Source organism: Serinus canaria, chromosome 21 (genome assembly GCF_022539315.1).
Source record: "Serinus canaria isolate serCan28SL12 chromosome 21, serCan2020, whole genome shotgun sequence".
In the NCBI taxonomy this organism is placed as follows: domain Eukaryota; kingdom Metazoa; phylum Chordata; class Aves; order Passeriformes; family Fringillidae; genus Serinus; species Serinus canaria.
The window spans coordinates 3087647-3113827 of NC_066334.1; the positions used below are offsets into that span (position 1 = coordinate 3087647).

Sequence of the window (26181 nt, forward strand, 5' to 3'; positions counted from 1 at the left end):
GAGCCTCCCCTGAAATGGAGAATGTAAACCCCCTACCTCTGGATTGCTACAGATTTTCAATTAAGGGGCTCTCAGGCAAAAAATATGGGAGCAGGAAGAACAGTTCTTTAATAGGGAAGAAAATAAAAGGATAAAATAAACAATGGAGTAAACCAAACCAACCCTGCCAGAGCCAGAGCACAGCCTGACACCCTGTGGGTCAGGGGGCTGGCAGCAGTGCCACTGGAATTGTGGCTCAGCCCTCCTGCAGTGCCAGGGCTGGTTCTGCTGGAGCAGGGATCCTGGAGAAGGGAGCACTCTGCCTCTGAAGGGCCAGGGGAAGAGGCAGCTGCTGCTCCTCTGGGAAATCCAGTGGAGAAGCTGTGCTGGTGTTCCAGAATCTCAGATTCTATCCAGGTAGGAATGCCTGGCTCCTCCCTCTGGGCTCCCATCTCCCACTGGGATGCTGCAGTTCTTATCAGCCATGCAGAGACAGTCAATGGCCTCTTATCAGCAGGTGTCCCCTCCCCAGGGAGGGGTGGGTGTGGAAGAGATAAAGAAAAACTGCCCACTTGACAAAAGACAACTGCCACACAGATGGGGATAGAATACATCTTGCCTTGCAGTCTGGAACAGGGTGGGCACAGGAATGTTTTGTTCTGCAATGATGAGATTTGCACAGTGGCTTTGTCCTTCAGCAGGTTACACAGTCCTGGAGATCAGAACCTTCCATGCAGGACAGGGGACTGAGATGTCACCTCGGGGTCCATGGTAAAGGAACACATCTACTTACTGCTTGGAAACTTGCATTTCAGCCAGTGTTAAAGCAGCTTCTGCACTTGGACAGTGTGCTCTGTGCTGGAGCCAGTGCTGGATCTGCATTTCCAGGGAGAGCAGAGTGCGGGGGGGTGTGGGGGGGTTTGTTGGGATTGTGGGGTTCAGGAATGCTGAAATGTTTTGAGACCAAGAGTTTCCTAAGCCTCTAAATAATACAACCATTGGACAATTGTGTAGGCACAGAAGTATGGGATAGCTTGTCTGCTGTTCTGGAGGTAGCCTTGACCTGGATTTATATTTTCCCCCATATTTAGCTCTTAGGAACGTGCTGGTTTAGTCTGGGCAGCTCTGTACCCTGTTAATGGCTGGCTCTGTGTGTGCTCATTTGTGTCAGTTCTCTTCTGCCTGATGTTTTGGTAGTAAAGCTGGTGATTTAGTTCCCCTTTCTGACTGTATTGCATATATATAACACTGATTCATGAGATGGGAAATCCAGCTTTGCTTAAGTAGACAAATTAAATGCAGTAAATGATGTATTTGTGATTGCTTTGACCAGAGCAATGTGGTTCAGCTGCTAAAACACAGCTCCCACCTACTTCTCAGTACCAGTGTTAGATGGTCTTTAGTGTTTGTTTGCCTTCTCCTGTTAAGATAATTTTTGTGGTGTCTCAGGATCAGGTGTTTCTTGCTGCCAGTAAAAATTAATATCAAGAGTTTTCTGATTTAAATGTTCTGTTTTGTTATCAGCACATCAAGCAGTGACTCTCCCCAGAACCAGGTGAAACAGCTGCATGTGGCTTGAACTTGCTTTTTGAATCATTTACAAACTTTGATTTTGGGGGCTTTCATCTCTTTGGAACTTGTGTTTTCAAAGCCCATAAGGATTTGTTTTCAGTGTCTCAAATGTGAAAACACAAGAGAAGTTCTGCCCTTTCTCTTTGGAGTCAAACCCCTCAATTTCACCAGCTCCTTGGATAATGGCTGACCCAAACTAAGGACTTGGTTTTCTCCCTTCCATTGGTTTCTGTAGAGCAAAACTGCCAGGAGGAGGAAGACAACACCCTAAATTTTTAGGGCTGAGATGCTCAATAAGTCTAAGAAGTTTTACAGTCTTTGGAAAAACTGCATCCTGAAAATCTTCCCATTTGATTCTTTCACAAAAAATATTTAATATTTCCCAAGTTTCCTTTGTTTCTGTCCACAAAGGAAAGTTCATCTGGTTTCTGTTATTAGTTCAGCTTTAAAACTCAGCTTTTAGATGAAGAGAACCAGAGTATCAAGAAAGGATATGAGCTACCCAAAAGGTCTGGGACACTGTGGGGAACTAATGAGTCCCTCTTCTGTGTTTTAACCACCTGGCCAGTCTTCCCCAAATTTTTTCTTTTCTATTTGGGATTAAAATGCATAGAATTGGAGCTCTTGGTGCTTTTTCAAATTGCTTTAGCAGAGCTTTTTCTGTGGAGAATGACCATGTGTAACTAAACCACTGTTCCAGAAGCTGCAGTCAGAATTACTGAAAGTACAGAATGGTGTGATCTCTCATCTAAGGTCATTTCTCTCCCTCTCTCTCCCTCTCTGTCTCTCTCAGCCTGTGGACATACTAATTCTGTGATATGATTTTGGTTTCTTTCATGGAAGCCCCTGCTTTCTTAAGAGAACTGAGTTCTCTGTCAGCTCTTCTCATTTTTCAGTCTGACTCAAAATGTGCTTTAGTTTTGAAGCTACTATGGGGCAGTAAAAGATATTTTATACAGATTTTTTTGTTGTTACATTAGTTATTTTGTCCCTTTATGTAAGGCAGTAGTATTACTTAAGATAATGAAAACAAAGGTATAAGATTTTTTTTGTCCACATAAGATTTATCTAAATGAGTGTAAATTTATGTAAAGGAGTGTAAGTGGCAATTAAGACCTGTGATCTTCATTATTAATATGGTAACCTTTTTTTCCTGATTTAAGCCATTGCTACATTTTAACAAGTGTGCAACAAGAGCTTTAAACCATCTTCATTGTTGATCACAATGGAGAAATATACTGAGGGAAATGCTGAATCAGGACAGCTCTCAGATCATGTTCTCGAGAGTACCTGCAGTGTATTTCATCCATTAAAGTGACATAATTAAATGGATTGACAAATTCATACTAAGAATGAGAAGTGTAGGGGTCACCAAATAAATATCAGTACCAGAGTGGCAGAGAGGGACAGAATTTTGTCAATCTGTGGCATAAATGAGGTTCTGTTTCTTCCATGTGTGATTTCAAATACTGTGTTAGCTACAGCCAGTTCAAACCACAGTGAGTGGCTGTGTGATGGATCTTAGTGAGATCCCATTGCTCCAGTGCTGCTCTCCCTCCTGTCTGTTCTCTGGGGCTGTGGAAAGATTTACTGAGAAGTTCAGTATATATATATTAAAAATATATAAAAATAATAAATAAAAATATACAAAATATATATTATATATTATATATTTATATTATATATAGATTATATAGATATTATATATGATATTATTTTATACATTTTAATATATATATTTACTGAGAAGTTCAGTATATATATAAAATATATATACAAAATAAATATATATTGAATATATGTAATATATAAATGCATAATATATAATTTATTTCTATTTAAATATATATTTATATATTATAGATATTAGATATTAAATTTTTAATATACATTTATTTATTTTATACATATAGTTACTGAGAGGTTCAGTATATATAAAACCATTGAGATTCTGTGTGTTGTTTCCACAGTGTCACTATCCAGGCACAGAGCTCTCTGATGGCTAAAATGCTTAAATAGATCAAGAAAGGCAGCAAGAAAATAATTCTTGGCTTTCTTCCTTTCTTCATTTCTTGCTTTCATTCTTTTAAACTTGAGGTTCTCTGCACTTCTCATTGCAGGAAACACCTTAATTTCTCTTCTCTTTTTTAATTTGTACCCCAAGGCATGTAGTGTGTATCTCAACCAGCCCTGTCTTCTGTACTCCTGGGGCTCCTCTTGAAGTTTCAAGCTCTGGCAGTGTTTGATCTGTTCTTTATCTGATTCTTTATATTATCCTTTACAAGGTTATCCAGATAGATAGATAGATAGATAGATAGATAGATAGATAGATAGATAGATAGATGATAGATAGATCCTTATAGATAGATAGATAGATAGATAGATAGATAGATCCTTCTAGATAAAGATTATCCTTTATAAAGATCCTCATAGCACACAGAACACTTGATGCAAAGGGCCAAAGATGCACATGTAGCATAAAGCAGATACCATTTTTATTTGTTTATTTTATTTTATTTGATCATCATCACTGACAAGAATCCCCAGTTAGAGGCATGGGTGATGAAGTAACTCCTCCCTGCTTCTACCCTTTTCTGAAACCCTCCACCCTCTTAAAAAGGAGCTAAATTTTCTTTCTGAAAATGTGTCTCAGAGAGCCAAACCTTGGATCCCCAGGGCTTGGAGCCCTAGGGAATTCATTTTTTCTTTCTAAGAGAGTGGGTAAAACTAGCTTTGAATACAATAATAGGCTACAGAGCTACAAATATATATGTAAAGAATATAGACAATATATAAAGGCAAAAATTGGCATCACTCTGAATAGCAACACTGACAGACACTGAAATACAGATTTTAGACAAGGGTATTTTAATATGTATCCTTTTAAATTTCATGGTCTCTTTTATCTGTCACAAGTTTAGAGATGACACCTCTCTTGGTGGTTTCTTTCCCCTCTTACACAGCTAGATATATATTAACTGAACATACATATTTAAAAGCAGAAGAAACCATGGTAAAAGTACAACATGAGCTGTTTCAAAATCAGAAAATGTCATGAGTAGTTTTGCTTGAGAATGTGTGCACCAGTGATCCTTCTGGAGTATTCCATTGCTGCCAGGCTCTCACTGTTAGAGCACACAGAACAGACATTGCTGAAGGGATGTTTTGGGCACGTGGTGGAGACTTTCCCTTCTGGCATAGTTGGGTCTCTGCATTCTCTTGCTCCAGGTACCAAGTGGCATTTGAACAACCCCTGACTTACAGGGTTTGTTGAATTAAAATAGAAAATGCCAAGAAAGCTTGAATGAGGGCATCACTACCTTCAACACCTAAAGCAAAAAGTGATCCAGGTGTCAGAGACAGATATGTGTAATAAATAAACATTATAAATAATAACAGCATGCTCACAGGGGCTTCCCCTTTTTTCCTGGCAGACATTGTCCTATGATGGGAGACCAGAGAATGAGGGGTTGGTTATTTGCTTCTATTTGTCCTGTGGGGATTTTTCCTATTAACAGGGGAGGTTATTTTCTAGGAAATGGAGCCAGCATGTAGAGAACAGTAGCGTGGGTTTGTTATAAAATGGAGGTGCTTCTTCCAGTTACTGATAGGGCTTCTTTTGGAAAGCCCCTTTTGTTGTATTTGAAATCAAAATACACCAAGTCTGAAAAAGTGCATTCACTTGGAAATGCTCACAGGCTCTGATGTTCCTGTGGAGCAGCCTCTTCACCCTCTTTATTGGTGTTGCTTTTATTACACACTTGTAATAACATTTTGTCATGTAACAGCCTTTCTGAAAAGCCAGCAGCAACAATAAGCACTTTCTACTTCCTATCCTTTTAAATATCTAGTTCAATCAAGAAAGAACTGAAAATGATTAAGAAGTTCAAGGAAGAAGGGCAGCTGGGAAGTCCGGGTTCACTTTGGATGTGTAAGTGGAGTTTTTCTTCTCAGGAGCACCTGGAGCCTTTCCCTCAGTGAGTGCCACGAGCCACTTGTCCCTTTATCCAAGATCATCTTGTTCCATGAATCTTTGTAAAACTTAATGGCATTGCCCTCTCAGACAAATTTGAATGAAGTTATCCAATGGGTTAAAAAATTATTGATAGCATTCATTAACAGGGAATGAAGAGACATAAATATAAAAATGCTTGCTATGCTTGTTTCAGTTTTCCTATGGAAAACAGGCCAGAAAACTGTCCCTGGTGCCACTTCTGGAAAAGTCTTTTACACCCAGATTTTTGTACTCACATCAGTAATTGTTGCATCAGATACTTTGACTTCAGCAGTGTAATTTAAACCTTCCAGGTTCTCTGGTGTTGGTGCCTGTCCTTTAGCTAGAAAAGCTTGGATAGGACCTGATAAGAGGGAATAAAACACAGAAGAGAGGGAAAAAATACAAACAGATCTCATCAATTGTCCTGACCACCTTTTATTTATAATAATAATAATAATTTATTTGGAGTTTCAAACTTAATAATTTGGGATAATTGCCTAATTTCATATTACTACAGAAGATTAAGGTGTGTTCTAGCCCATTACTTAATTAGGAAAATCAAGAATGTAATAATTTGGAATTATTAATTGTCTCTAGACCTATAAGGCATTTCTACCCCAAGAGCTCTGTAGTTAAGAGAGCTTAGAAACTGAGCAGTGCCCTGGCAGAGTGAAGGAGATGCACTGTGTGTCACACACACCCTGGGCAGGGTGCTGAAAATGCCTGGGCTTTTGTCATGGAATTCTGGAGAAAGAAATTGAGGTAATTAAAATTGTTGCAGCTGTGAGATGAAAATTTTTACACAGGGTCCCTGTGGAATGCTCATCTTTGGTGCTTGGTGGTGATGGCAGCGAGGTGGCTGTGGATCTTTAGTAAAATAATAATAATTTATCTGACTTTCAGTATTTTTCTCATTTCTTTTGTTGTTGTTGATAAGGGTACGAAGCAAAGAAAAAACCCAGAGGTGTGAGAATTCAAATTGTCATTATTTTCCTGTGTACCTCAGAGGGTTTTCAAGGCACTTGGCCTTTTTGAAGTGGCTAACCCTCACTTTTGACTGTACTTCTAGGACAGATAAGGAGGCTTCATGACATCTTCAACCAACTGAAACATTTCCAGGCATCAGAACAAAAACCATCCAGAGTAACAACTGAAAGTGAGTGAAATGATGAGTACAGTCTTAAGGATCAACAGGAATTATTAGTTTCTCCTGGGATTGGAGGAAAGGGAAGCTTTCTCAAGGGGAAGGTCTGCAGTATGTTGGTATTTGAAGTGGCAATGTGTAAAGCCAAAATCTCAGAGGAGTCACCATGGTTGATTGTGAGTCTTCACCCACTCATCCAAACAGGAGTGGAATGACTGTGCTGAAAGAATTAGAGTTTCTAACTGGGAACTTCCTTGAGGCTCGGTTGCAACTCTTGAAAAAGTGACTGCTGGATGGGGCAGGGCTTGGACTTGTGCCTGGCCAAGGCTTTGGGGTGGTGAAGTGCTCTCAGAGGGCAGCACAGATGACTCAGGAGCCTGTGCACAGCCAGCCCTGTGCCTTGGGTGACAACTTTGACTCTCACAACCGACTGGCAGAAACTGACAGCACCAGGACTAGGCATTGAGGCAGTTTTGTTTTGTTCTATTTTTACTTTTTCTCTTTTGGGGCAACCCCCCTCCTCCCTTCCTTCTAAATTGTTTCCTCAGCTCAACTGAGGCTCAAAGCCTGCTTGCCTTGAGCTGGAATGTCTCTGGACTGAAGGAACAGGCAAGGAGCATGACTTGGTGGGACTGTGGAAGGGTCTCAGCCTCCAGAAGGGACAGCCCATCTGTGTCACCTGCAGTGCTGGCAGCCAGGGACATTTAACCCCTGCTCAGATGGCTGCCTGCAGCCTGCCTCTGGCACTGGGGCTCCTGCTGCTGCTCCAGGACATCCAGACAACCCCTCAGGTAAGGCAGGGGGACACCAGGATCCTGCCTGGTGAGGGCTGGGGCACCTGGGGCTGCAGAGCCACCCTGCCCTTCAGCTGGGTGCTGGGGTGGGTGCCCACAGAGGCAGGGCTGGTGCAGCACCCTGGGTTAAAGGTGGTGAGCAGAGCTCTCAGGAGATAAAGGCATGAAGCAGAGCAGCCAGGGGAATTTGCCCTGCCTGGGATCTTTACAGGCAGGAGTGGGGGATGTGAGCTGGGATCTGCATCTTGTTGGCCCTGCAGGAGCTGCTGCAGCTCCAGGCACATCACAGCCAGGGACTGAGGGAAGGTTTCATGGGCTGGGGGTTTGATTTTTGCCTGTGTGCTCAGTGACAGGCACATTCCTTGCAGAGCTTGGTTCAGAGGCTGCTGCCCACTCTGCTGATGGAAGTCAGGAGAGGTGAATTGAAAGGTGTAGAGGCTAAACAATAACAGAGCTTTTCCTTTACACCCCCCACCCTACTGACACTGACTTCCTCATCAATCCACTACTATTTCTGAATCAAAAATCACTTCAAATAGACACAACCCACTAGCTGCACTCAGCTGATGCTGTAGATGCACTCCAGCTCCCTGTTCTGATCATATCAGCTCTTGTGGGTTTGCTTGCACCCACACACTGCCACTTGTCCCCTCCTCCCGTGGATCATGTGGCACTGAGCCCTCAGCACCTGGCATAAATCCAGGTGATTTCCCTGACTGACACTGAAAAATTCACATTTAAAAGCAGAAAGGTCAGGCACAGAGAGGCTGCCCAGGTGAAGCTGAACAGGTGTTTGCATGGAGTGTTGGATCAGCAATGAGCTACATTCCCTTACAGGGGAAATACAAGCAGGTATTAGCCTAAAACACCTGGAGCACAGTACATGAAAAATCCAGCACATCACTTGGGCTGCCAGAGTTTTTTACAAGACACTGACTCCAGTGAAATCTCTGTAAATAACCAAGTTCTGTACCCCCTTCACAGACATTTGAAAAAGATCCCCCTGGTTCTTTTGGTAGGAGTGGGAGTTTGCTCTTGTGTCTTCAGTTGTAATTTCCCCTCCCACATTGCAAGTTGGGTTTACTTTCCCCATGTTATCTGTCCTGCCACTGTCTCCTTCCTGAGACACAGAGGGAAAAGTGTTCTGTGGGGCTGGAGTCTGCAATCCTTGCTCACCAGAGGAATTCAGGTCAGCTTGTCCAGTGTGCTGAATGCAGACTGCTTTAGGAGGAAAGCCAATGGAAACAAAAACATTATATTCTTTCTCTTTGACATCACTTTTGGTGGTTTGTTCACAAAATGAATGGGGTAGGGAGAAAATTGGTTTTCTGATACTCATTGCCAATATTCAGATTCACTGTAAAATTATCACAGACATTGCAGGGATGAGGAACTGCCTTTGCACTGTGCTGCACTGCCTCTCTTGCAGCAATATTTGCTCTTACTGCAAAAGGAGTACAACTGATGCTTTCTAATGTGAGCAAGTCACTGTTTAGTGGTCATATTTTTAAACCATGTTCTATCTTAGCTCAGTCCACACTTTGGGTTTTGTTTTGATATTCAGAGAACTGTCACTGGTTGATAATGTCTTTGCTATCAAGCAAATGAAGCTTGGCTACTTGAAGCTGTAGATTATCAGCTTTTTCTGTGCAGTCACAATTTGGATAGAGGCTTGACAGGCAGTTAACTGTTTTGCCGCAGTATTAGTCAGTTCTAGAATAGCCACTGCTGGTAGATTTCTTTTCTTTTTTACGGTAATTTGCTTTCTTCCTGACTTACAGCTCATTTGTAGCCAGCCCGATTTCTTACTCTGCCTCACAGTCACTTTTTCTCATATGAGTTCAAAAAACCATAAATAAATGAGTCAAACCTTGTCCTGACTGAATTGCAGAGTAGCCACTGAATTCAGCACCACCTTTACAACTCCATTATTTAAATTGGAATAGCAAACATTTTTGTAGAAAGTCAGAAGAGCTGTAAAAACCTATTTCCTAAAACAAATTCTCTCAAGCAAATGCTGAAAAACCCAAATACTTTTGATCTGTATGTTTGCTTTATTTAATTGGTCCTTGATCCGCAGTGCATTCAGAAAAGAAAAAAAAATCATTGACTTGCTGAGTGACTGAAAGCTCTGAAGCAGTTCTTGCTGTCCCAGAGCAGTCCAAGCAGGTAGGAATTGTCATCTTTCCTTTCACAAGATGTGTTCCAGCTCCTGCTAAATCCAAAGCCTTTACTTGAAGAGAAAGTCAGAGAGAGGGATAAAGACCCACTGCCCACCACAGCCACGTGCCTTACTCCAGTACGTGTGGGATCTTGGAATGTTAAAGGGATTTTTAAAATACACATTTACAAACAGAAATCTAAGTTGTAATGACAGTTTCAGATGTTATTGCAATAAAAGTGGTGCTTCTTCATTGACCCCTTAGAGGAGCGGGTGCTGGGGTCAGTGTTAAAGGGTTAAAAGGGTTTGTGTAATGCACATTTACAAACAGAATTCTAAGTTCTAATGACAATGGCAGATATTAATGAAATAAAACTGGTGCTTCTTCATTGACCCCTTAGAGGAGGGGGTTGCTGGGGTTAATGTTAAAGGATTTTTTTATAATACACATTTACAAACAGAAATCTAAGTTCTAATGTCAATTGCAGATATTATTGCAATAAAACTGGTGCTTCTTCACTGACCCCTTAGGGAGTGCTGGGGACCAACCTTCCTGCTGAGTTCAGAGCAGAACTTTGCATCATTGTGTTGCTGCTGCAGGTCCCATTAGGAGTCCAACAGCTTTAGAATTTGGAGGGGAAAAGATGACAAGGGTGGGGGCATGGTGACTGATGCCGAGCATTGACATGAATGTTATTTATCACTGAAAGGATCTCTACTAATTTTTATGCTCATGAAACACCTCTACTGAACAGATGCTGACTTACAGGCATTTTGCTTCTGGATTGGATGTGATGGGGCCTTCAGAAGGTGGTTTCCCAGTCACAGACATCCTGCTGTGATTTGTTAAAATGAATTTCTGTTGGATTAAGTTTGTTTTGATTTAGAGATGGGGTAATTGTGAAAAACCCCAATCACTTGTTTTTAAAATTTTAAAAGTTTAATAGCAATAAAATAGTTATAAAAATAGTAATATAATGAGAGTAATAATAATTTGGACAATTAGGATTAGGACAATATGAGACAATAAAAACAAAGAGTTAGGGACAGTCCAGGTACCTCTTTCTGGGCAAAATAAGTCCCAAAAAAGGACCCACATTAACAGAGGATTAACCCTTAAAAACAACAGCCTGTTGCATATTCACACACCTCATCCATGGTGCATCAATTCCATTCACACACAGGATTCTGTCTGGGCAGTGTCAGCTCCTTCCTCTGAATCCTGACGGCGTCTGCAGGGCTGAGTGAGGCAGGAAGAAGTTCATTTCTTCTGATAATGGGGCAATAAATTCTCTTTCTCTGAAAGATTCAGGTGTCCTGTGGCTGCTAGCTCAGTAGAAGTACCTCATTCCTCTCTTTTAAAAAAAGTATCTCACATAGTATAGTTGCTATTTTAACATTATGTTATAACCTAGAACTATATTTAACACACTACTTAAGAAAATTAACACAGCATAACTTTCTAACACAACACATATAATATTCCTTTTAATATTTGTGAAAAGCCAATCATAAAATCTGCATTTTCACAGTAAGTGAGAGGTGTTCTTTCACAGCAGAGCACCTTGGGCTTGGCTCAGTAACAGTGCAGGTGGCCACAAAGCTGTGCTTGTTGCTGGACACTTGGCAGCAGCACTTGAGGAGGAGCCAGGGATGAGCTGGGTGATGTGGGTGGCTGTAGAGCAGAGCTGCCCTCCCGTGGAAAGGGGGAAAATAAACTTGGGCACTTTTTCATCTCTGCATCTGCATCATCTGTTCAGTATGAAAGCCTAGTTTGTGCAGTGATTTATCACTGCACTCCCATCAGGTCAAATCCATCATCAGAATGTGCACTGTTGGAACTAGGAGCAGAATCTGATACCAAACTCCTGATTTTCATATTCTTGGCATGGTGACTTTTAAAAAAAGCTCTCACACATTTAGAAAAGTTCTCTCACATTTTTACACAAACACTATTCTTTTATTTAAATCCCAAACCAGACAATTAAATACACTGTAAGCTTATGTGCTGCATTAGTAATTCAATAATTCAAGGGTTTGTACTCTTGTTTAAAATTCAGCTTCATTTGCAGCCAGAGTTGGTTGCCCAGGAGAACCAGGAAGAAAAACTTAGGTATTTGTGGTGACTTCCCAGAGCTCTTGCAGAGAAACCAATCCAGGCTGAGTCAGCCACAGCCAGGATGCTATTGCTTCTTGAATTTTCTCTATAGAAACAGTTAATTCACTAAACAACTCAGGACTGACCTTTGTGTGGTGCCTGCTAATTTCTGGGAGTGTCTGCGTGGCCAGGGCACCCCTGCACACTCAGGTGAGTGTTGTATTTGAGTGCACACTCAGGTGAGTGTTGTATTTGAGTGTTGTATTTGTAGGGGCCCTGGCAGAGGAGGGGAATGATGCATCTGACTCCATGTTCTCAGAAGGCTGATTTATTACTTTATGGTACTATATTATATTAAAAAATACTATGCAATATTAAAAAGTGCAGAAAGGATACTTACAGAAGGATAAAAGATAATAATGAAAACTTGTGACTCTTTCCAGTGTCCCGACACAACAATATTGGTTATGTAGTGATGAAAGGTTATTTCTGAAATTGTCAAAGAGTGAAAACAACTCCCAGCAGAATGCAATGGAACAATCACCTGTGGGTGAACAATCTCCAAACACATTCCACATCAGCACAGCACAGGAGAAGCAAATGAGATCAGAATTGTTTTCCTTTTCTCTGAGGCTTCTCAGCTTCCCAGGAGAAAAGCCCTGGGAGAAGGGATTTTATCAGAGAATGTGAATGTGCCAGACATGATGAGGAGACACCACTTCCTTCTCCTCCCCTCTAGGGTTTCCTCCCCAGAGCAGGAGAGCCCCAGGTGCACCTTGGCAGAGGTGTCTGAGTCAGGCTGGGCAGGCAGAAACTCCTGCTCTGGCCTCTGCAGGCAGCTGCAAAATGTGAGTAGGGCAGCCCAGGGGTCACAGGGCAGGGATGTGTCACAGCTCCCACTTCTCTTACTGGACTTGGATGAAATTTCATGGTTTCCATGTGTTTCTATTTCTTCTGTTAATTTCCTCCTTGACTGAAAGCTCCTGTTTTCTGATGGAAATGACATAATTTTTATATTTTTGTGTATATTAACTATGAGAACAGGCTGTGAAATGAGTTAGGCAGTGAAATCCTGCACAGTGCACAAAGGTGACATCGAGTATTATTTCAGAGACCAGTGGGAAATTCACTGGCAGCAAGTGAGATGTAGAGTTTCTGAAATATTTAACTGCTCTACCAGTATCGTGTGGGAAAATCTCCAGGGGATTTATCAATTCTTAACAAAAAAACCCCAATCCCCCCCACAAAAAAAAAAAATCACTATTCATTCCTTGTAGTAAATGCTAAAAATGAATTTCAGATAACAACATTTTTAGGGGATTCTTTAGGGAGATGCCAAGTGCAAAAATCAGATTTTCTCATCAGAACACTTGCAGCACTGTAATTTCCCAGAGCATGCAGTGGCCCAGCCATACAAAAACTAAATCTTATTATGTGCTTCTTGTTACAAGTTGTAGCTGGGTCTCATTTTGTAAGCTAATATCAAAACTATTGTATGGGGTTTTTTTTAAGAACTAAATAAACATTGGTTTTATGGTGATGAAAGGTTATTTCTGAAAAGCTTCACTCACAACAGAAGTGGGATTAGTTCTTTGAATAAGGGCTTCATCATGGGAGTATTTGCAGCATTCTTTTCAAGGCAAAGTCCTCTTGCAGGATTTATCCCTAAACGATAAGTGAAATGATTTATTGGTTTATAATGCACTCTTAGGTTGTTTAATTTAAACAGTGTGACTGCATAAGTAACAGAAAACTTGGATACTGCAGACAGAAAAGACCTCTGTGGGTTACACCAAATCCTTAGCTCCAATTAGCATGAAATCATTTTAGGGCAGTAATTTTTTAAAAATACTTTTTAATTTTAGGACAGTACTTTTTAAAGATTTTTTTTATTTTAGGACAGTAATTTTTTTTTTTTGCTAACTGCTGCAATGTTTCTAAAGGGAATGCAGACAATAATTTAGTTGCTTTGGGAATACTTGAATTTTCAAAAAACTGTGGGCTTTTCCTTTCCATCTGCAACCACCATTGCTTGAGACAGGCATTGGGACCTGCTCTAGTACAGAATTAATTGTTTTCTAATTGTGTCTTTTGTCTCTTTCAACTTCTAGACATCATTAACCCCACCTCATTCCTGTGATACACTAGAGAATTGGTTCTATGATGAAACCTCACAAAACTGCTGTTACCAGTGTCCCTCAGGTATGTTTAGAATTCAGTTTATAATCATATCATTTACATGGAGACAGGAGGAACCCTGAGCATCTGCAGAGCTGTGTTTTGTCCCTGAAGAAAGGGGCAGTTCCATGAATCACTCTCTAATGTGGCTCAGATGTGAATCTCTTCTCCACTGTCCTGCTCCTGTGCACTCCATGCAAACCAGATAAAGAGACAGAATTTTTAAGGGGTTTTATCCCTTCACTTGACATTGATGTAGCCAGGTCAAATAATTCATTTCAAACTTGCCCCTGGGTGTGAATTAGCACACTGAAATTAGGCTAAATGAGTTTCTTCTCAGAGATAAAAAAATATAAAATGAAGGTATGGAAAATCTGACATTATTCTCACAGTCACACCAGTTTGGAAAGTGTCTCACAGGAGGGAGGAACCAGGCCCTTGTCAGGGACACATTCTGCTGTGCTAGAGTGGCTGTGACTCAGAGGCACGTAAGGTCAGCAACAGGAAACACCTTGGTGAGACACGAGCTCTGGAAATGTCTGAAACTGCCCCACTGGCCAAAACCCCCTCAGTGGGTGGGTATTTCATTCACCACCATCTGTGTCTTTGGCAGAAGGCTTTTTCTTTCGTTTTTCTTAAAGGAAATTTCTGACCTGCATTTGTGATCTGATGTTCCAGAGGATTTGGTGTTTGATTGCATCCAGGGTTTGTGTTTGCATCCAGTTCCATCAGGATTCCCACTGGGACATCCTGTGCTGCTGGGCACACCACTAGAGTCCTTCAGAAGCTGGATATGTAAACCAGAGCAAGGGATGGAGAAAATGGACCAATAAAAGAAAAAAAAAAATGGCTGGGGATGTGACTTTGACAATCCCAAGAAAAGCTCTTTTCTTCTTCAAAACCCAAGCTCCTGTCATGAGGGGTGTCATAGTAAGGCTGGGTGAGAAGCAGAGACCTGATTTACACCAGGCTGTAGTGAGTTCACCTTTGCTGATTCTTTATTGCTACATCCCCATGCCAGTCCTGCACTCCTCCACAATAAAAGTTACAGGAATCCTGTTCCACATTAATCATCCACTCCTCCTTCAAGCTGTAACCTGTTCATATCTGCTGCTGACTCAGCTGCTCACTGCAAAGAAAGAGGAGCTTTTCTAAAAGCCTTTTTAATCAAATGAAGAAAAGAAGGAAACAGGAAGCCCAGTTCCCTGGGACCCTGCTAGAGGCAGGACAATGTCCCTCCTGCAGCCTTGGTTGTCTTTTCTGCCAGCTGATCTCTTGTCACTGCCCATTCCACAGCAGTCCATTCCAGCTGGGATTATTGGCCCTTCTCCTTAACACTTGGCTGGGAAAGGCAAAAGTGTCCCAGAGAAACCAAATAACTAAGAGAAGGCTGTGGTACTGAGTCTAACGGGTAAACAAGACCATTTCAGGATGGTTTTCTGCCCATTTTGAATAGGTATCTTGTATATTTTGGTGTTTTTTTTCCCTCCAGGCTATGTTAAAAAGAAAGCATGTCCTCGGGACCCAGCTGCAGACTGCATGACATGTGGACCTGAGCAGTATTTGAACAATAAATTCAAAAAGCCACAATGTGATGCCTGTGTGTCATGCTCAAAAGGTTTGCTTTTCTCCACACATACCTCACAGTCACATTCCCTCTCTGTATATTTTATTTACACTTAATTTGTATTTTATTCCTTTAGAATTTCCACAGCAAAATTATCCATCCTTGGTTACTGAGTTAGACAGCAGAATGTTTCCTTGTACATAATCCATGTTACTGCCAGTGTCACCTGGGACTGACTACCTAAAAATTCTCCCTCCAGTGCTATCCCAGTCTGGTTTCTGCTTTCTGTCTCATATTAGAAGCTATTACCTACAGGCTTCTCTAATTATTCATTGTGGTCTTTGTGAGGTTTCTAGGACAAGGGAAGAGATGAATCTGACTCCATGTTCTCAGAAGGCTGATTATATTATATTATATTATATGATTATATATATTATATTATAGTGATATTATAGTATATTATAGTATATTATATTATATTATATTATATTATATTATATGTATATTATATTATATTATATTATATTATATTATATTATATTATCACAATGTAATCATATCATATCACATTATATCATATCACATTATACTAATTACATTACATTATATCATATTATATCATATCCTGCTATACTAAAACTATACTAAAGAAGTACTAAAGAAATAGAGAATATTCTGTAAGGACACTTACAGAAGGCTTAATGAGAATGAATAACAACTCCTGACTCCTCAGAGCCTCGACACAGCTGGCTGGTGATTGGTTATCAAGTTAAAACAATTTACGTGAAACTAATCAAACATTCACCTGCTTGTAAACAATCTCCAGACCACATTCCAAAGCAGCAAAACAAGGAGAAGCAATCAGATAATTATTGGTTTCATTCTTCTCTGAAGCCTCTCAGCTTCCCAGGAGAAGAAATCCTGGCCAAGGGAGTTTTCAGAAATTATGACAGTGACAAGAGACAGCACCTTGTCCTGCTTCCTGACCCTTGGAGCTGGTGCTGTTCAGCTTTGGCCCAGTTTACATTTCCCTCCAGGTGCTCCTGTGTCCCTGTGTGTGTTTGTTGTCCCCAGAGCTGGACCTGGTGGAGAAGCAGCCGTGCTCCCTCAGCTCCAGCCGCGTGTGCGAGTGCCGGCCCGGCCTCTTCTGCCAGCTGCCCGTGGTGGACAGCTGCTCCCGCTGCCAGCAGCACTCTGCCTGCAGGCCTGGCTTTGGGGTCAAAACCAGGGGTAGGAACTCCCACCTGTGCACCTCACCTTTCCTGGCCCTGGCCAGAAGCCTGCACCTGATGCATTTTATTTGGTCCTCACTCGTGGTTTTTATTCAGGCACCTCAACAAACGATGTGACTTGTGAAGAGTGCCCTCCTGGGACCTTCTCTGATCAAAGCTCCAGCACAGACACCTGCAAACCCCACACCAAGTAAGTCTGTGCTTCTTTAATGGGACTGGCTAATTAGTGGAATTAATGAGTGATGAAATAGGGTTTGTCACTTCTGGTGCAAAGTGCTCAAATTCATCTTAGAAGCAAGGGAATCACTATGGGGGAAGGGGAAGGGGAAGGGGAAGGGGAAGGGGAAGGGGAAGGGGAAGGGGAAGGGAGGAATCCTGCTTGCCTCATGTTTAGTTTACCAAGTACAGTGGAATTGCACACCTGTGTGAGTAGGAGCTTTGCATCCAGGCTAAGAATTAATGCCACAGGGAGGAGAAGAATAATGACTTTTACACAGAAAGCAATAATTGTGGTTGGCACAAAAATGGCCATGGGGATGTTTGTCACATGGAAAACACGAGTGCCTTGTACCTGTTCTTTTCCACACCCAGCTGTGCCAAGTTGAACAAAGTAATGCTGAGGAAAGGAAATGCTACACACGATCAAGTTTGCCTGGAGCAGCTGCCCACCTACCTCACCCCAAGCACTTTGTCCATCAGATTCAGCAATGAGACAAAGAACTTTGACCTGAGGATGCTGAAGGAGAACCTGGTGACCTCTGCCAGTGGTGACCTTCTAAGTGTCACAGCAACTGAGAATCCCAGTTCAACTCCAGAGGAGGAAGCTCAGGCTCCAACCTCAGCCAAGGGGGAGATGGCAACAGGAGGTAACAGACACAGCATTCACTCTCTCCAGCACTTTTTACTTGGAAGTATCTTTGGTAAACACAATTTTTATGTGGGAACTTCCTGCAAATCCCCTCTGAGTTGTGAAATGGTGCCTCTGGTCCTATGTGCAAACACATGGATCTACTCAGGGTAGATCTACTCAGGGCTTTCTCTCTGCCTTTTCCCAGCCTGAGCTGTGCTCCCTCTCTGTGCTGCAGGTCTGGTGCTTTGGGCAGTGGTTCTCTCCCTGGCAGTGCTTCTTGGGGCCATGCTGGTGTTTTGGAAATGGAAGGTTTGCAAGAAGAGGATCCTGGTCCTCAGGAGAAAGCGTGAGTGTTTCAAGGTGTAACTGGTGATGTGCTGCTGGATCTGCCAAACAGCAGAGGGGAAACTCCAATATGGGGATATTTGTGGAGGTCATTGGGGAAGAGAATGTTCTCTACAGGCCAGATAAGGGTTTAAGGCAAGCTGCTCACACAGGATGTTGGAGATCATGAAAGATGGAAGCAGCTGTGAATTTAGGGAGGGAGGCAGGTGGGTGACCTACAAGAGGGGGAAAGGTAACTAGCTGTTTCTTCCCTCAGCACAGACATTAGTATTAAATGACACCTGAAGTGTAGTGTGTGTAGTTTTTGGTTCTGGGAACAGAACTGGGCTTTGAGCATGAGAGGAAGGTGATTTTTCCTGACACTGACTCCCCATAGCTTTGCCTGGAGTTCCATGGGGGGTGTGTCTGCAGAACCACATTCCCTCTTTCATAGAAAGCAGGGTGTGCCCCTTGTAGGTTGGTTGTAGATCTGTGGGAGTGGTGAAGCTGTTGGAGCCCTCAGGCTCCGTGGTGAGTTGGACTAAATGAAAGTTTCTTTCCCCAGCACACCTGCACTCGGTCATCGCACACAAATACGTGCTCAAGTCTCCAGGTGAGTGACTGAGGGGCCAGAGAGAAAAGCACAGCCACAATTTCTTTTCCTCACAGAGAAAAGCAAGGCACAATTCTTCCCAAGGATATTTCTGGGTTTCACATTCTCTGAACCTCAGAGAAAGGAAAAACAATTCTCGTCTCATTTGCTGCGCCTGTGTTTGCTCACGGGTGGAATGCAATGTGGAGATTGTTTACCTGAAGGGAATTGATCAGTTACCTGAAGGGAATTGATAATTGGATTCTGTGTGAGTGTTTTGATTCACTGACCAATTAAGTCCAGGTGTGTGAGTGTGTTGGGACTGTCACTGACAGTCACGAGATGCTGGGCAGTGCTTGGCAGATTCAGTTTAGATGTAATGTAACACAGTGTAATATTATATAGAATAATAGAGTGGAATAAAGTAATTAATTAGCCTTCTGATAAGAGGGACTCCTCCTCATCATTCCTCTCCTTCGTTGGCAGCAAAAATATCTACTACAGATAGCTTAATGTAGAATTTGAATTTTATAGAGTTTTATAAAAAGTGGAAGCTTCTCCTGTCCCATGAATGTCCCTGCTGGCCGCAGGAGGCCAGTGCTGCTCCTCCTGAGCAGGAGGGACACGCTGGCTGTGGGCAGGTGCCAGCAGATGGCACTTTGTTCCCACTGCTGCTGAGGGCTGGGTGATGTGTCCCTGCTGGAAAACTCCAGATAGGTCTCAATCAAATATGGGAGATGTGTTCAGAAAAAAACCTGCCCAGATCCCATCAAGTGCAAACATTTTACCCATTTAGCTGATCCCCTCTGAGAATTCCACTGCCACTGACGGAGCTATTCTAATCACAGCAGAGCTTTCTACATTCACTCATTCAGGAATACAATTTAAAAACTCTGGTGTGCAGCTTCACTTTCTCAAAATGGAATTTTTTCTCCCTCACTTGCCTTGCACAATAGAATCTGTTACTGTGCAGCATTACAGAGCTGATGCTCTGAAATAAAGGTGATTGCACATCAGGATGGAATTAGTAAGGCTGAGCCCATCTCCTTCATGGTGCTACAAGTTCTGTACACTCCCTCCTTCTCACCTCTCTTCTTTGCCCAGTGCTCCCTGTTAATGGAACTGTGCATAAAATCCCACCCCCTAATAATCCTCTGACAATGATGAACTGACCTAACTACTTAATCCAGTAGAAAGTAATTATTTTTTTTTTCTTTTTAATAAGCTTGTATTGTTCTTATGTAGAGAATTTGATCAGTTCATTTTTTCATGAGGTGGGTACCAGTTGTGGTGTGGGGACAGTGATGCAAGAGGCTTTGGGGACAGCAGGATGTCACAGTCTTGGCAGGAACCTGTTGCTGGCTCACCTCAGGAGTGTGAGGTGAACCTGAGTTTTCATTTCAGTGTGCCCTGAGTTTTAAGAAAACCATCATTCATATGGGTGGGCAGTGGAGTGGTTCAGGAAGTACATTGCTAGGTGATCTTTCAGAGCATTTATTATTATTATTATTATTATTATTATTATTATTATTATTATTATTATTATTATTATTATTATTATTATTATTTAATAATAATAATAATAATTCTTAATAACCTCATAAAATATTTTTGAGGTTTCTTCTGATGATGTTTTTCCTTTCCATTGCAGGTTCGGATCTTGTGAACAAATGTGCAGTAAGTGTGAGCAATATTCCAAACCAGATCACTTTCCATGCCAGAGTAAATCATGTTATTTTCAAATGTCCTGTCTCAAAAGTGCCAGCCTTTTAGTTTGGACTTCCCTGTACAATATGTAATAATTTAGGTGGGATGAGATGTATTAGGGCTCAATACTTTCATGTCTTGAGCTGAGGTTAATGGGGTGTTAAATAATGGGATGCTGCCTGTTGTAGTTGAGACAGTCACAGTCCAAAGCAACTCTCCATTTTCAGAAGGCTTCCAACTGTTTTTACTATAGCATGCATGCTTTATATCATTCTTACAAAACTCCTAAGATTACACTTTACTCATTGGTCAGGAAAGACAAACACAGTGCTGACTGGAACAGGCAGTTGCAGGTTTCTCTTATTTCTCTTTCTTTCTTGGTTTCTGTGTCAACAGCCTTGGTAGAAAATTCTTTCAGGGGTGAACATGGATCCTCTTCTCAAACTTCTCTCTGGCTGCAGAAGTTGCTGTAAAACCTCTTCCACAGCTGCCAGTCTTGCTTGTGAGGGGATCTGGTTTGGTGTTAAGCATTCCATGGGACAAGACCTGAAATCCCAGCATGAAAAGGCCTTTTCTTCCTTCTGGGACACCTCTGTGTGTCAGTCCCATTTTATCTTACTGCTCCAGTCACACAGATGGGATTTGTGCTTTTCTTCTCTCTCCCTGCACATCCCCTTCCCTCTGCAGGGTTTGGCATGGCTGTGGGGTGGGCACACAGTGGGTTTGGTTTGCCATTCCTTCAGGACAAACAGCAGTCAATATGTCCACAGAAAGCTGCTGAATTCATCACTGCTTGGTTTGATTTCCCCTCTGTCACTGAAATTCCAGCCACTTCCATTCTCTGAGTCTTCTCAGTTTATTAAGCTTTTTATCTTTAAATGTCCAGATCTGCTAAATCACTCTTTAGACTTTACACTGTTAATTTAGTTTTTGTTTGTTTTTAAATGAGTTTGTTTTTAAATGTTGTGTGTCTGCACACACACAAGACACTGCTTTCCCCAGTCACTGCAATCAGCTGTCATAATTTCAGTGTGTAATTGTTAAGTCCTGAATTGTGAGGGGCTTCAATTCTTGCTCCTATAGAGAGTCAGACATGAGCAAAGCTTATAAAGTGCACATTTCAAAATCTTTTTTCCCTTTCCTAACCTTGTGGAAACAGAAGAAGATCAGAACCACCAGAAAACTGTGATGCAGGACCTTTACCCTCTCTCAGATTTTGGTTCCTCTTTTAAAGAACTGCTTGTAATTAATTCTTCATGTGTCAGGTAATCTGAGCTTGTTTCTTCTATCTGACATTGCATTTTGAAGTTAAATCAATTTGGCCTCTGTTCTGTTCTTCCATAGGAACATGATAGGTCTTTGCAAAGTCCAAGAGGTAGCTAAAACACATTTTCTTCAGTGGAAATGAGATCCATTCCTGCAAATGTCATCAGAAATGTGAATTCAGCTTAGAAACACTATTTTGAAATATGCTCTTGAGTGGTGCAGGAGCCTAGTTTGATGTTCCCACACCTGTTGGGTGCTTTGGAACATTTCACTCCCTGTGGCAGTGCTGGGAAGGACATTCTGTTATCCTGACTGCCACGGGAGGATTCTGTGGAGCTGCTGCAATGTCCAAGGTGTTTCTACACTCACCCCACTTCTGCTCTCCTGTTTATATTGGCAGAAGATCATACTGACCACTGAGAGTGGGCTGGAAGAGGAGGAGCTCATTGACAGGACCCTTCCTTTGGAAACCAACAATAACTTGGTGTCCAGCACAGAAAAAGCCCAGAGTCCTCACTGGAGTGTGCCTGATGTGACACCAAGCAGTGGCAGTGCCCCAGACTGCCCTGTGGATTCTCGAGTCAGAGACCACACAAATAACAGAATTGGTGAGTCTTGCTTTCTTTTCTCCTTTTGTCATCTTCTCTTTTCCAATTTTCAAACATGGCACATACTGTCATTCCAAGATTATTAATAAATTTCAGTGTCCAAATCTCCTAACAAAGATTGTGCTGAATCTCCAGATCTTTGACACAAAAATACCTATTCCTACGAATATAAGGCTTTCTTTTTTTCATGTTTGTCTTAGTCACTATGAATTTGACAGAAAATTCCCTTCTTCCTCCTTTTCATTGTGGAATATGCAGATTTTACAGAAGAAATTGGAATATGTCAGCTGGAAGATGAATGATGCTGTCATACTGAATGAGAATTGCACTTAGCTGTAATTTTCTTCTCTGGTTTCATAATAATGCCTTGAAATGCATCTCCCCTGTGTTCCCATAAAGTCTTTGAGCATGGCACAGGGTGGGAGATAAATTCAGGCAAGGAGCTCATTCACAGGGGGTGAATTCTTACCTGAGACACATCTGCATGGGACATCCTGGCAGTGCTTCCAAACCCAGTTCTGAGGTTTTTGAAGGTGTTATTTTTCATATTACAAAAACTGACCTTTCCTCACTGAACACCCTTCCTGTTTTAACTGTGAGTGATGGATTGGGGTGAATGTGATGATTTGATTTCCCATATCCAAATATCTCCAAGCAGTGTCTGATGTGCAGCATCCTCCTGAATTCAGTGCAGTGCTGCAAGCCATTGAAAAGGTTTATTCACCTTCCTGTGAAGGAGTACAACAACAAGCTGGACCCAAGATTTAGAACATTTTGTAGTTTATTCTCAGCTAGAAAGACACTAATTTCTTTGCAGGTCCTAAGAACCCAGAACTTCTGTACAGTGCTGATCTTTACCCAGAGGTTTCTTTTACCTGGTGCTGTTTCTTGAAACAGCAGGAGCACAAACCTTGGGTTCTTTAGATCCCAATCAGCTGCTTCTTCTGACAGATTCTTGTGAATATCTTCTGTCTTTTCCACTTTGTCTTTCTTGTGTAGTTCCACCTCTAGCTCAGTGGCTTAATCCCATGGAAGCACAATCTACTTGATGTGAAATGTCCAGAGTGCTAATAAAAATGGTGCATGAAAAACCAGCCACCTGTGGGGCAGCAGTGACTGCTCACCATGCTCAGCACTACTTTTTTCCTTCCTCAGAAAAGCTCTACATCATGAAGGCCGACACTGTCATCGTGGGCTCTGTTAAAGAAGTGCCCAGTGGCAAGAACTGTGCTGCTAAAGGATGTGAAAGTAACCTTGATGCCCAGGAAAGCACAGAGGAGGAACTGGGAATGCACTACCCAGAGCAGGAAACAGAGTCTTTTCCAGGCAATGATGGAATGGTGCCAGTGGAAGAGGAGGGAAAGGAATTTCACCACCCTACCACTGCCACTGAGAAGTGACACCCACAGAGAGGGTGTGGGAGGACACAGAATCCTCCAGTGTGACACTAAGGCTGAATTCATGACAAGGGAGCAAACACACCGTGCCTTGGATTATTGGGAACTCCTGGAAAGCACTGAAGCTCATTCCAGTAGGGAGAGTTGGAACCTATTCCATCTAACAAAGGAAGGATCATCCCAACTGCTGCCCTTCATAGCTGACACCAAATACTCCCATTTCCCTGGCCCCCAGTATCATACTGACAACAAATCTGAATCAAAGCTGCAGAATTTAGAGGACATCTGGATGTCAGCTGAAGTTTCACAGCTTGCTTTCTCAGTGGGAAGGAATGGGTTGAAATCTATGTCTGGCTACTGCTATGAGCTGTGAAAATTCTGGCCAGGATTCTGAGTCAAGCTTGAGACTCAGAGATGCTGTTTCTATTCCAACACATTCAATTTTGTAATATATTTTGCAACATCTGGCATTTACTCAAGGTTTCAATTTTTGATTGAAAATGATAATAATCTCAGGTTTCCCTAGCATAAACATAACTCTCAAGTTTGTGAATTTCATGTTTCTTGAGGAATTAGGATCAAAAGGTGCCACACAGGCTCTGAAATCAGAAGGCAAATAAAATTAATTGATGTCCACTGTACTTTAGGCCATTCTTTCTAGGTTTTGAAGTCCAGTTCATTTTTTTTTTTTACCTCATCAAATAATTTGTAAGTGTACAAAACAGCTTCTTCTGATGGAAGCCAAACTGGCTGAGCATCTGGCTATTGGATGAACTATGGGTCAAGCCCAATGTGGAGCCTGTAAAAAGAGAAATGAAGAAAAGAAACTATTTTTCTACTGAAAAAGAGGCACAGCAGTTATTTCCTATCACATTGTTAAAATCTACTTGTTTTAGAATTGTTCATAACCATCAGGGTGACACTGATTTGCATATCCTTTAAAAACAAACCTGTTTGGTGGCCAGCTGGCCTGGCTTATGCTATTTTTAAATCTTTTGTGCTGCTTGTTCAAAATGTAATAGTGCTGACTACACTTCTGCACAGGACAATGGAAAATGAGCAATGTGACAAAGTGTGTCTTAATAATCAAAAAAAGGAACCACAAAACCCATTACTTGCTGTGTAGTTTTGTCCTGATCAGAGCACTGAAATAACAGGGGTGCAGCTGCAGTGACTTCTGTCTCAGGGGGAGCACAAGGGCACAAAAACACCTTTTGGGCCAGACTGGAGTGTGAGCCCAACATTTCATCCTGAGTTGCAGGAAGGGATTGGATTAGTTAGGGAGACCATAGCTGCTGTTTTCATTCATCATGGCTCTGCAGGTGTGGCTGGCATTGGATTGAGGATGTCAAACAGTTTGATTCAGCCTTTATTATTCTCTTCTATCACCATTAGTTTTTCTTCTCTCTTTTGAATCTCCAAGTACAACCTGCCTCCATAAGCACCTGTGGCAAAAGATTACTGTGTAAAGGACTTTGAGCACTTTGAAACTGGCCCTCTTTATTTCAGGGAATGTCATTAGCTGTTGCCTTACAGAAGTCAGTGAGTTGCTTTTTATTTTTTCTGTTTTAACCAAGTTGCTTTTGTGATTGATTGTATCTCAGCTTTGATTGAACTAAGCCCCCAGGTTGAGTCCCATCCTTTCATATTACTCATTAAGTTTGATGCTCCAGTGGCTTGGTCACTTTAGTTGACCTTTTCCACATCTACTTTAACTTCACTACATAGTTCATTTTAGAGAACACCAATTTGGGAATCCACAAACTGAATAACCACATTTACCTGGCTGTGATTGTTCACAGCTGTTCTGCAATGACTGTAACTGTGTATTTCCACTCTGTATATTAATTAACCTTTTTTACTGGAATAGCTTTCTAAAAGAACCATATGCATTGCAACCTGCTGGATGTGTTATAGTTAGCTGGTTTAATAATGCTGGTAATCTCTGAATTAAAAATTACATGGATTTTAAGCCATGGTCACGCTTTTCCTGTTTGATATATAAATGTTAAATTGTTGATAATTTCAGTCTCAGAAGAAATACTTTTGCATGAAAGCCATTTGAAGATCACAGAGCTCTTAGTGAGTTAGAGGTTTTTCTCAGGAGCAGGGCAGAATTTCTAGTAAAGTCTGTCTGTATGTGACGCACGAGTGACTGCTGTTAATGAGTATTAATGAATATTGGAATGCTGCAAAGGTAATTTTGACTGTGGGGAGAAGGGGTTGCACTTTGCTGATCCAACTGGGTGTTCTGTCAGTGGGGCTGAAGAGACCCTCCACATATGCCGTGAGACAGAGTGGGAATTTTCCAGAGTAGAAATCCATTTTGATTTAAGTGAAATGTACATCTTTGAATTAAGTCTGTAGCTTGCAAACATAGCTGTTTGCTCTGACTGTCCTCGCAAAAAATCTATGCTCGAAGAAACTGCTTCAGCCGAAGGACAGGGATAAAGGAGCAGCCCCTTGAACTCTGAAGAACAGAGAGGCTGCTGCAGAAAGCAAGGTCAAAATCACCCAGGAATTCTTTCTGATAAAGAAAAACATAGCAGCAAATGTCGCGCAAAATCAATTAAATGAATATGTACGAATCTATTGTGAAATTGCATGGATATGTGTTTGAGAGGGAGATAAAAGGGGATCTGGAGTTCCCAGAGCCACGCATGTCCTGTTAAAGGGATCGATTCCCACTGAGTCCAGCGCTGTAATAAACACCCC

The 26181-nt window shown here is 41.7% G+C and overlaps 1 protein-coding gene across 1 annotated transcript; it reads left to right on the top strand.

The window, feature by feature from the left end:
* The first annotated feature begins 7074 nt into the window (after positions 1-7074).
* Positions 7075-26180, top strand: TNFRSF8 (TNF receptor superfamily member 8). The gene is made up of 11 exons (XM_050982673.1): positions 7075-7483; positions 13857-13947; positions 15416-15541; positions 16565-16720; positions 16819-16912; positions 17314-17588; positions 17808-17918; positions 18462-18509; positions 20140-20165; positions 21862-22069; positions 23225-26180. The coding sequence occupies exons 1-11, from the start codon at positions 7412-7414 to the stop codon at positions 23467-23469; spliced, it is 1452 nt and encodes a 483-aa protein (XP_050838630.1). The 5' UTR covers positions 7075-7411; the 3' UTR covers positions 23470-26180.
* The last annotated feature ends 1 nt before the right edge of the window (position 26181 follows it).